The sequence below is a fragment of the Schistocerca cancellata genome, chromosome 2 (assembly GCF_023864275.1).
Source record: "Schistocerca cancellata isolate TAMUIC-IGC-003103 chromosome 2, iqSchCanc2.1, whole genome shotgun sequence".
NCBI lineage: Eukaryota > Metazoa > Arthropoda > Insecta > Orthoptera > Acrididae > Schistocerca > Schistocerca cancellata.
The window spans coordinates 22,816,942-22,829,323 of NC_064627.1; the positions used below are offsets into that span (position 1 = coordinate 22,816,942).

Here is a 12,382-nt window from a genome sequence, read left to right on the forward strand (position 1 = left end):
AACCTCATTGCTATGCTATCTGGAACGGAAGGCTTGCCTTTATTAAGTGCAATGAGCTACTTTGCTACACAGAGGATATTTGCTCCTATGTTACTCATGCCTCGCACTGAAGTCCGCAAAGATATTTCCCCGTGCATAGCACCAAAATGAAGTTCCTTTAGAACTGGCCGCTGTTACTTCTGTTATGCCTGTTTGTCTGTACTTGAAATTAGTCTATTCTATTTCTTGCTGCTTTCACCGTTTAGCACGTCTTTACAGCATGCAGGAATTGATGCTTGATGGGTTTTCTCCCAGCTGAGCTATGTAGCAAGCATATCGTTGGCGACTCGGGTGTACTAGCGTCTCTTGAAGTGTGAATTGCGCCTCTTGACCTATGGACTACCTGGATGCAGAACTCTGGCCTCAGACGTCATAACGGCACCGCGCCTACTTCACCCACCATGTTATAGTTAGGTAAAAAATTTCGATCGGTGAGTGACTGAAGGCTATTTACCCATTGCAGGTAATGAATCTCATGTCGTGGCCTACGATGATAACTGAAGAAGGGGACTGTCAGGTCAACATGAAATTGCAATACTTCATTCATAACACTCACATAACAAAGGTAACTGCTTATTCCACGTCAGCTACTGCATTTACAATTTCGCTGTTAATTTGTCCCTAAAAATAGTAACATTTAATTTAGTGCTCCAGAAAGTTTTGGTGGACTTTGTATACTTCGCAAGAAATTGACAAACATTTGTAACACTATTCCCAAAATCGGTTTCCTGTTACGTTGTACAAGTATCTGTGTTGTCAAAAGTATACCACATGAAGCACCCACGTGTGCGACTAATTTTCATGAAAACTTGATATTTAATGCCCTGTTGAAGAAAATATGTCCGTTGTCGCTTTTGTAGTACTTGTCTCTAAGACAACGAGTCGCAACATAAACGTCGATAGACAGTTCATAACTTCTGATACCAAGTATTTAAAAATGTATTTCGTTTTAGATTGAGATTTCTTAATATCAGCTAATGCTTAATAAATACTGGCTTTGTTCATATGACATATTCATCTGTAGTAGCATATATGTATACCCAAAGCCATATATTTCCTTGGGGTGGGAAACTACCCCTAAAGTCGGAAGAATCAGCGATGATCAACGGCATGAGGGTGCAGAAGACAATGGAAATCATTGCATTATAGACACATAACATTTATACACAGAAAATGTGGCCTGTACTTGAAAAAGTGTCATGATGATCTCTTCATTGGCGAAAGATTCCCGAATAGTCCCCCATTCGCATCTCTGGGAGGGGCCTGCCAAAAGGAGGGTGACCATGGGAAAAGGAATGAATAATCGACCAAAGGATAATGTTCTACGAGTCGGGGCGTGGAATGTCAGAAGCTTGAATTTGGTAGGGAAGCCAGAAAATCTGAAAAGGGAAATGCAAATGCTCAGTCTACATGTTGTAGGGGTCAGTAAAGTGAAATGGAAAGAAGACTAGGATTTCTAGTTAGATGAGTAGAGGGTAAGTTCAACAGCAGCAGAAAATGGTGTAACAGGAGTAGCACTCGTTATGAATAGGAAGGTAGGACAGAGAGTGTGTTACTGTGAACAGTTCAGTCATAGGGTTGTCTTATCCGAATCGACAGCAAACCAATACCGACAACAATGGTTCAGGTATACATGCCGACGTTGCAAGCTGAATAACAAGAGTAGAGACAGTATGTGAGAATATTGAACGGGTATTTCAGTACGTGAAGGGTGTTGAAAATCTGTCATGGGGGGATTGGAAAGCGGTTGTAGGGAAAGGAGCAGAAGAGTTGGTTATAGGATAATATGGGCATGGTAGTAGGAATGAGAGAGGAGAAAGACTATTTGAGATCTGCAATAAATTTCAGCTAGTAATAGCGAATACTCTGTTCAAGAATTTGGAAAAGGGAAGATTTCAATTAGTTTACATCATGGTCAAGCAGAGATACCGAAATCAGTTATTGAATTGTAAGGCGTACACAGGGTCAGACATAGATTCAGATAACTAGTTGGTCATGATGAAGAATAGGCTGAAGTAAAGAGACTAGTCAGGAAGAATAAAAGGACAAAGAAGTGGGATACGGAAGTACTAAAGAATGAAGAGACACATTTTAAGTTCTATGAGGCTGTAGATACTGCGATAACGAATAGATCAGTAGGCAGTTCAGTTGAAGAGAAACGGACATCTCTGAAAAAAGGGAAATCATAGTAGTTGGAGAGAAAAACGTAGGTAACTGCGAAGAAACCATGGGTAACAGAAGAAATAACACAGATGATTCATGAAAGAAGGAACTACAAAAATGTCCAGAGAAATTCAGGAATGCAGAGATAAAAGTCTCTCGTTGTTGTTGTTGTGGTCTTCAGTCCAGAGACTGGTTTGATGCAGCTCTCCATGCTACTCTATCCTGCGCAAGCTTCTTCATCTCCCAGTACCTACTGCAACCTACATCCTTCTGAATCTGCTTGGTGAATTCATCTCTTGGTCTCCCTCTACGATTTTTACCCTCCACGCTGCCCTCCAATACTAAACAGGTGATTCCTTGATGCCTCAGAACATGTCCTATCAACCAATTCCTTCTTCTAGTCAAGTTGTGCCACAAACTTCTCTTCTCCCCAATCCTATTCAACACCTCCTCATTAGTTATGTGATCTACCCATCTAATCGTCAGCATTCTTCTGTAACACCACATTTCGAAAGCTTCTATTCTCTTCTTGTCTAAACTATTTATCGTCCATGTTTCACTTCCATACATGGCTACAATCCATACACATACTTTCAGAAACGACTTCCTGACACTTAAATCTATACTCGATGTTAACAAATTTCTCTTCTACAGAAACGCTTTCCAAATGGCTCTGAGCACTATGGGACTCAACTTCTCAGGTAATTAGTCCCCTAGAACTTAGAATCAGTTAAACCTAACTAACCTAAGGACATCACACACATCCATGCCCGAGGCAGGATTCGAACCTGCGACCATAGTGGTCTCGCGGTGCCAGACTGCAGCGCCTAGAACCGCACGACCAAACGCTTTCCTTCCCATTACCAGTCTACATTTTATATCCTCTCTACTTCCACCATCATCAGTTATTTCGCTCCCCAAATAGCAAAACTCCTTTACTACTTTAAGTGTCTCATTTCCTAATCTAATACCCTCAACATCACCCGATTTCATTCGACTACATTCCATTATCCTCGTTTTGCTTTTGTTGATGTTCATCTTATATCCTTCCTTCAAGACACTATCCATTCCGTTCAACTGCTCTTCCAAGTCCTTTGCTGTCTTTGACAGAATTCCAATGTCATCGGTGAACCTCAGAGTTTTTATTTCTTCTCCATGGATTTTAATACCTACTCCGAATTTTTCTTTTGTTTCCTTCACTGCTTTCTCAATATACAGATTGAGTAACATCGGAGAGAGGCTACAAACCCTGTCTCACTCCCTTCCCAACCACTGCTTCCCTTTCATGCACCTCAACTCTTATAACTGCCACTTGGTTTCTATACAAATTGTAAATAGCCTTTCGCTCCCTGAATTTTACCCCTGCCACCTTCAGAATTTGAAAGAGGGTATTCCAGTCAACATTGTCAAAAGCTTTCTCTAAGTCTACAAATGCTAGAAACGTAGGTTGGCCTTTCCTCAATCTAGCTTCTAAGATAAGCCGTAGGGTCAGTATTGCCCCACGTGTTTAAATATTTCTACGGAATCCAAACTGATCTTCCCCAAGGTCGGCTTCTATCAGGTTTTCCATTCGTCTGTAAAGTATTCGCATTAGTATTTTACAGCCGCTATTTATTTAACTGATAGTTCGGTAATTTTCACAGTTGTCAACACCTGCTTTCTTTGGGATTGGAATTATTATATTCTTCTTGAAGTCTGAGGGTATTTCGCCTGTATCATACATCTCGCTCACCAGATGGTAGAGTTTTGTCAGGACTGGCTCTCCCAAGGCCGTTAGTAGTTCTAATGGAATGTTGTCTACTCCCGGGGCCTTGTTTCGACTCAGGTCTTTCAGTGCTCTATCAAACTCTTCACGCAGTATCATATCTCCTATTTCACCTTCATCTACATCTTCTTCCATTTCCATAATATTGTCCTCAAGTACATCGCCCTTGTACAGACCCTCTATATACTCCTTCCACCTTTCTGCTTTCCCTTCTTTGCTTAGAACTGGGTTTTCATCTGAGCTCTTGATATTCATACAAGTGGTTCTCTTTTCTCCAAAGGTCTCTTTAATTTTCCTGTAGGCAGTATCTATCTTACCCCTAGTGAGATAAGCCTCTACATCCTTACATTTATCCTGTCTTAGCCATTTTGCACTTCCTGTCGATCTCATTTTTGAGACGTTTGTATTCCTTTACTGTAAATGAAGCAGGCAAAAAAGGAATACAAAAGTCTCTTAAGAATGAAATAAATAGGAAGGGCAGGGAAGCTAAGACGAAATGGCTGTATAAAAACGTGAAGCAATCTAAAAGTAAATGATTGTCGGAAAGAGTGACTCAGCACATAATACAGTCAAAACAACCTTCGGTGAAACTAAAAGCTAGGGCGGTAACATTAAAAGTGCAATGGGAATTCCACTATCAAATGCAGAGAAGAGAGCGAATTGGTGGAAAGAGTACATTGAGGCCATGTATGAGGGGGGAGGACTTATCTAATGAAGTAATAGAAGAAGAAACAGGAGATGATAGGAAAGAGATAGAGGACCCAGTATTAGAATTTAGAAGAGCTCGGAAGATTTAAATCATATAAGGCAGAAGGGATAGATAGCTTTCCATAAGAAGTTCTAAAATCAATGCTGGAAGTGCCAACAAATCGACGATTCACGTTCGTGTCTAGAATGTGTGAGACGCGACGTACTATCAGACTTTCGGAAAAACATCATCCATACAATTCCGAAGATTGCAAGTGCCGACAAGTGCGAGAATTATTGCACAATCAGTTTAACAGCTGATGCATCCACGTTGTTGACAAGTATAATATACAGCAGAATGAAAAAGAAAATTGAGGATGTGTTAAATGACGATCACTTTGGCTTTAGGATAGGTAAAGGCGCCAGAGAAGCAGTTCTGACATTACGCTTGATAACCGAAGCACGATTAAAGAAAAATCAAGAAGCGTTCATAGGATGTGTCGACCTGGAAAAACCGTCCGATAATGTATAACGGTGCAAGATGTTCGCAATTTTGATAAAGATGTGGGTAATCTATGGGGAAGACGGGTAATATACAATAGAACCAGGAGGCGACAATAAGAGTTGAAGACCGAGGACGAAGGATGTAAGGCAGGGGTGTAGTTTTTCGCCCCTGCTGTTCAATCTATACGTCGAAGAAGCAGTACCGAAAATAAAAGAAAGGTTCAAGAGTGGGATTAAAATTTAAGGTGAAAGGATATCAATATTAAGATTCGCTGATGACACTGCAGTCCACAGCGAATAAATATCAACCAGCTACAATGCACTTTAAATGGTTTTTCTTTTATTTTTTTTTGTTTTTCTGCTTGTAGATGCTGCCATTCACCCATTCGGATTTATTCGGCTCGGCTCATATAGCCCCGTCCCTTTTGTCTGCGACGGAGATTCCCCTGGCAGAGACATCACATACACTGCATTGAAAAAGAAATATATGATTCGTTGATAAATCAGCTTAGAATGTGTTCAAAAATATTAAAAAATCAACAGGGATGCGTTTCAAAATCACGTGAATAATCGATAGATTGACGTGCGCTGGATGCGAGGCGCTTCGTGAAAAAAAGCTTTTTCTTCAAGAATATGAATTTGGCTCCCCCTGAAATTGCCGCTAGAGGGAGACACCCCAGTTGCCCCCCCCCCCCCCCTCGCCAATGATCCAGGCCTGCTTGTGTTTGTTTAAAAATAAACAACACATGCTGAAAAGCACGCTTCATAGGTAATTTCCCTCACCTGGATCTGCTGGTAGAGGTCCATGCAGAGGCAGAACATACTGATGGAGAACTGCACCAGCACCATGGTGCTCATGGCGGCCTCCAAGTCGTGCAGGAGCCTGCAGAACATGCACCACACTCTGGACCCCGGCCGATTACATCCCCACTTCACAGGCACGTCGATATTCATTCAGAGTTTGAATTTATTGAACTCTGGCTCTACACACTGACTGCAGAAACAATCTCAGATTAAGCTCAAAATTTAAAACACTGTCAAACCAAGGTAGTCACTAATTTATTAATATTAACATAAATTATAAGGAAATCATTTTACATCAATTAGCTTACTATTCATAAAAGATTATATTTCTGGGAACTAAAGGCCTTACCCAATGACAACAAAAAAGGAAAATAATATTGCCACCTAGAATAACTCCAAAAGTATGATAGGAGCTGAAAAGTTTGTAGGACTAAAGTTGCAAGGGACAACGGGGACCATAATAGGACGTTGGTGTTTTGTTTCTAGGTGGGGTCGCTTCGGAGATATGAAGATCAACTTTGTTTTTTTTTAAATGGGGTGCTAAAGTTTGGTACTTACTTTCGGTGGCGGCTATCGAGACGAGTCCAATGATGTGTAACAGTAGGGTCTTTGAAGGTCAACGAAGATCACAAAGGTGGGATGACCGTCCATTTACAGAAGGCGTTCGAAGTCATGACCATTGGTATCAATGCAGTGCTTCAATCTTCTTATCATGGATTGAGTGGTATTCCTTATCACATCGGCACTTATAGAAGTACAAGCTCTGACAATTGTCCCTCGCATACGTTCAGGTGTAGTTGGAACGTCTTTATAAGCAATGTCTTTTACGAATCCCTATAAGAAAAATTCCAGAGGCATCAAGTCTGGCGAACGAGCCGGCCACGACACTTCTCCTCTGCGTCCAATCCAACGATTTGGGAAGTGTCTCTGCAACTCATTTCTAGCCATCAGCGAAAATTGTGCCGGACACCCATCGTATTAAAACCACATTCTGTTCCTTTTTCCTAAAGGTATTTCTTCCAATAACAGACCTAATGTTTCTTGCAGGAACGTGGTGTACTTCCTACCATTAAGACTTCCTTCGATGAAATAGGGGCCTATAAATCTGGCCTCCAGTAACCCACACCATACATTCACCGACCTCGGCTTTTGATGTGCAGCTTTCCGCAGCCAATACGGATTTTCAGTTTCAAAATAATGCATGTTATGCAGATTAACATTTCCACGGTTCGTGAATGTAGCCTCGCTAGTAAATAAAATCAAATTAATAAATGTGTCATCCCTCTGAATCTGAAGTTGAGCCCATCGGCAGAATTCAATGCGACGCACACAATCTGTAACAGTTCATTCTTGGTGGAGACTGATATGGTCGATGCAGAACACGAACACTACTACTCTGGCTCACGCCAGGTTCCCTTGCGATTTGGCGCGAACTAACACAAGGGTCTCCGACCACAGTGGCAAGAATACCAATTTCCGTTTCTTCGTTAGTAATTTTCCTTCCGATGCGTTGTTGTCCTCAATTTATCATACACATACTTAAATGTACGACACGTAGGGTGAGAACGTTAAGCATATCTTTCAGTGTGTAAGTCTGTAGCACTGAATTTCGTTGGCATTCTCCGTAAACGAGAAGCATATCGACTTGTTCTTTAAAGAAATACATCATTCACGTTCACTTGATTCGACGAACTAGTCTCAGCGTTCCTATTAGTATTGTATTGCGAAACCGTCGAATGGTGTTTGCCTGTCAATGGCACGTTAGATGGATACACCGCATTCGGCAAATATTTGCTATTTGCACGATATACAAGAGAGAATTGTCAGAGCATGTGCTTCGATAAGGGCCGAAGTGATAAGGACTAACACTCAGTCCATGATGAAAAGATTGCAGCACTGCATTGATACCAATGGTCATCACTTCGAACACCTTCTGTAAATGAACGTCCATGCCGCCTTTATGACCATCAGTGACCTTCAAAGACCTTACTGTTACACGCCATTGGATTCGTCTCGATAGCCGCTATCATAAAATAAGCACCAAACTGTAGCATCCCATTTAAAAAAACAAAGCTGACCTTCGTATCTCTGAAGCGACCCCACCTAGCAGAAAAAAACCAACGACATAATGGCCCCCGTTGCCCCATGCAACATTTGTCCCACAAACTTTTCAGCGACTATCATACATTCGGATTTATTGTAGGTGGCAACAGTTAGTGACTCACCCTGTATAGTGAACAATAAGGACATTAAAAGCGGGCATGGATGTGTGTGACGTCCTTAGGTTAGTTAGGTTAAAGTAGTTCTAGGGGTCTGATGACCTCAGCAGTTAAGTCTCATAGCGCTCAGAGCCATTTGAACCATTTGACATTATAATGTAGCATGAAGTGATACAGTGGTTCAGCCTATCCTCCATGTAATTCAATATGTACATTAACCTAGCAGTAACGGAAATCAAGGAATGAGTGAGTAAGGGAATTAAGGTCCACGGAGCCAAAATAAAAACTGAGGTTCGCAAATGATAACATATTTCGAGATGGATCTGCGGATCTTTGGTTAGTAATGAAACCGTTCTCGGTCTCGGATTGGGACCCCGTCACTGCTTAAATTTTGATTAATAATCAGCATTGGCTGCTGAAGACTTCCGGCATAAGATGTCACCCTCATTCTGGCAACGACCTTGCCACAGAGGGTGGAGGAGCGGACGGTGATTCAGGGCACTCTCTCGCCCTTGGCGTGGGAAGCTGCCCATGTGGCCTGTAACTGAAAAACTGTCTTTATGGTATCTCCATTCGGATATCCGGGAGGGGACTGCACAGGCGAAGTGATCATGTTAAGAAGAATGAATAACAAACGAAAGGGTATCGTTCTAAGAGTCGGGGCGTGGACTGTAAGAAACTTGAACGTGGTAGGGAGAAAGGAAATGCAAAGGCTTGATCTAGATACAGTAGGGGGCAGTGAGGTGGAATGGATGGACGACAAGGATTTCTGGTCAGATGAATACAGGGAATATCAACAGGAGTAGAATGTGTTATGAATAGGAAGATAGGGCAGATAGTGTGCTACTGTGAACAGTTCAGTGATAGGGTTATTCTCATCAGAATCGACAGCAAACCACCATGGACAATGATACTTCAGGCATACATCCCAACGTCTCAAACGAAAGACGGAGAAAGTATATAAAGATGTTGAATGGGTAATGCAGTACGTAAAGGGAGATGAAAATCTAGTAGTCATGGGGGAATGCAGTAGAAGAAACGGTTACGGGTGAATATGGGCTTGGTACAAGGAATGGGAGCTGACAAAGACTAATTAATTGAGTTCTGTAATAAATTTCAGCAAGTACCAGCGAATACTCTGTTCAAGAATTACAAGAGCAGGAGGAAAAGATCGGGTGATATGGGAAGATTTCAGTTAGTTTACATCATGGTCAGACAGAAATTCCGAAATCAGATATTGGATTGTTTAGGCGTAGCCAGGAGCAGATAAAGACTCAGATCACAATCTAGTATGCTGAAGTTTAAGAAGATTAAGAGATTAATCAGGAAGAATCAATACCCAAAGAAGTGGAATACAGAAGTACTAAGGAATGAAGAGATGCGCTTGAAGCTCTTTAAGACTATAGGTACTGCAATAAGGAACTTCTCAGTAGGCAGTACAAATGAAAGGGAATAGACATTTCTAAAAAGGGCAATCACAGAAGTTGGAAAGAAAAATGTAGCTACAAAGAAGGTAAATGCAAAGAAACCATAGGTAACAGAAGAAGTGCTTTAGTCGATCGGTGAAACAAGGAAGTACAAAAATGTTCCGGGAACTCAGGAATACAGACACAGAAGTAGCTTAGGAATCAAATAAATCGGAAGCGCAGGGAAGCTAAGATTGGCTGCAGGAATAATGTGAAAAATCGAAAAAGAAACGATTGTCGCAAGGACTAACTCATCATATGGGAAAGTCAAAACAACCTTCGGTAATACTAAAATCTAGGGAGGTAACATTAAGAGTTCAATGACATGCCACTGTTAGACGCAGAGGAGAGAGCGGATGGGTGGAAAGAGATCACTGAAGGCCTCTATGAGGTAGAAGATTTGTCTGATTTGATAGAAGAAGAAACAGGAGTCGATATAGAAGCGGTAGGATATCCAGTATTACAAGCAGAATTTAAAAGAGCTTTGGAAGACTTAAGATGAAATAAGGCAGAAGGGATGGATAACAATCCATCGGAATTTCTAACGTCATTTGGGGAAGTGGCAACAAATTACTATTCACATTGGGGCGTATAATGTGCTAAACTGGTGATATACCATCAGGCTTTCGGGAAATTCTCATCCACACAATTGCGAAGACAGCAAGAGCTGAGAAGATCGGGAATTATCACACAATCGCCTTAATACAGGGTGTTTCAAAAATGACCAGTATATTTGAAACGGCAATAAAAACTAAACGAGCAGCGATAGAAATACACCGTTTGTTGCAATATGCTTGGGACAACAGTACATTTTCAGGCGGACAAACTTTCGAAATTACAGTAGTTACAATTTTCAACAACAGATGGCGCTGCAAGTGATGTGAAAGATATAGAAGACAACGCAGTCTGTGGGTGCGCCATTCTGTACGTCGCCTTTCTGCTGTAAGCGTGTGTTGTTCACAACGTGCAAGTGTGCTGTAGACAACATGGTTTATTCCTTAGAACAGAGGATTTTTCTGGTGTTGGAATTCCACCGCCTGGAACACAGTGTTGTTGCAACAAGACGAAGTTTTCAACGGAGGTTTAATGTAACCAAAGGACCCAAAACCGATACAATAAAGGATCTGTTTGAAAAATTTCAACGGACTGGGAACGTGACGGATGAACGTGCTGGAAAGGTAGGGCGACCGCGTAAGGCAACCACAGAGGGCAACGCGCAGCTAGTGCAGCAGGTGATCCGACAGCGGCCTCGGGTTTCCGTTCGCCGTGTTGCAGCTGCGGTCCAAATGACGCCAACGTCCACGTATCGTCTCATGCGCCAGAGTTTACACCTCTATCCATACAATATTCAAACGCGGCAACCCCTCAGCGCCGCTACCATTGCTGCACGAGAGACATTCGCTAACGATATAGTGCACAGGATTGATGACGGCGATATGCATGTGGGCAGCATTTGGTTTACTGACGAAGCTTATTTTTACCTGGACGGCTTCGTCAATAAACAGAACTGGCGCATATGGGGAACCGAAAAGCCCCATGTTGCAGTCCCATCGTCCCTGCATCCTCTAAAAGTACTGGTCTGGGCCGCCATTTCTTCCAAAGGAATCATTGGCCCATTTTTCAGATCCGAAATGATTACTGCATCACGCTATCTGGACATTCTTCGTGAATTTGTGGCGGTACAAACTGCCTTAGACGACACTGCGAACACCTCGTGGTTTATGCAAGATGGTGCCCGGCCACATCGCACGGCCGACGTCTTTAATTTCCTGAATGAATATTTCGATGATCGTGTGATTGCTTTGGGCTATCCGAAACATACAGGAGGCGGCGTGGATTGGCCTCCCTATTCGCCAGACATGAACCCCTGTGACTTCTTTCTGTGGGGACACTTGAAAGACCAGGTGTACCGCCAGAATCCAGAAACAATTGAACAGCTGAAGCAGTACATCTCATCTGCATGTGAAGCCATTCCGCCAGACACGTTGTCAAAGGTTTCGGGTAATTTCATTCAGAGACTACGCCATATTATTGCTACGCATGGTGGATATGTGGAAAATATCGTACTATAGAGTTTCCCAGACCGCAGCGCCATCTGTTGTTGAAAATTGTAACTACTGTAATTTCGAAAGTTTGTCTACCTGAAAATCTACTGTTGTCCCAAGCATATTGCAACAAACGGTGTATTTCTATCGCTGCTCGTTTAGTTTTTATTGCCGTTTCAAATATACCGGTCATTTTTGAAAGACCCTGTATCTGGTGCATCCACGTTTGTGTCAAGAGTAATACATAGAAGAATGGGAAAGAAAACTGAGGATGTGTCAGACACCAATCGCTTTGGATTTAGGAAAGGTAAAGGCATCAGAGAGGCAATGCCGACATTGTGGTAGCTAATGGAAGCAAAACTAAAGAAAAATCAAGACACGTTCACTGGATTAGTCGACCTGGAAAAAGCGTTCGACAATGTCAAAGGGTGCAAGATGCTCGAAATTCTGAGGAAAATAGGGGTAAGCTACAGGGAGGGACGGGTAACGTACAATATGAACAGGAACCAAGAGTGAATAATAAGACTGGAAGATCAGGAACTAAGTACTCTGATTAAAAACGATGTAAGACACGGATGGAGTCTTTCGCCCCTTCTGTTCAATCTGTAAATCGAAGAAGCAATGATGGAAGTAAAACGAAGGTTTAAGAGTGGAATTAAAATTCAGGCTGAAAGCACATCAGGGATTTGA

The 12,382-nt window shown here is 42.1% G+C and overlaps 1 protein-coding gene across 1 annotated transcript in view; it reads right to left on the minus strand.

Moving 5' to 3' along the window:
• The window catches only part of LOC126150337 (odorant receptor Or2-like), a 58,425-nt gene that overhangs the window by 39,923 nt on the left and 6,120 nt on the right, over window positions 1–12,382 (minus strand). The window contains exon 2 of the mRNA XM_049915870.1: window positions 5,942–6,041. Within this exon, the coding sequence (XP_049771827.1) occupies window positions 5,942–6,041 (100 nt within the window). The remainder of the gene's footprint in view (window positions 1–5,941; window positions 6,042–12,382) is intronic.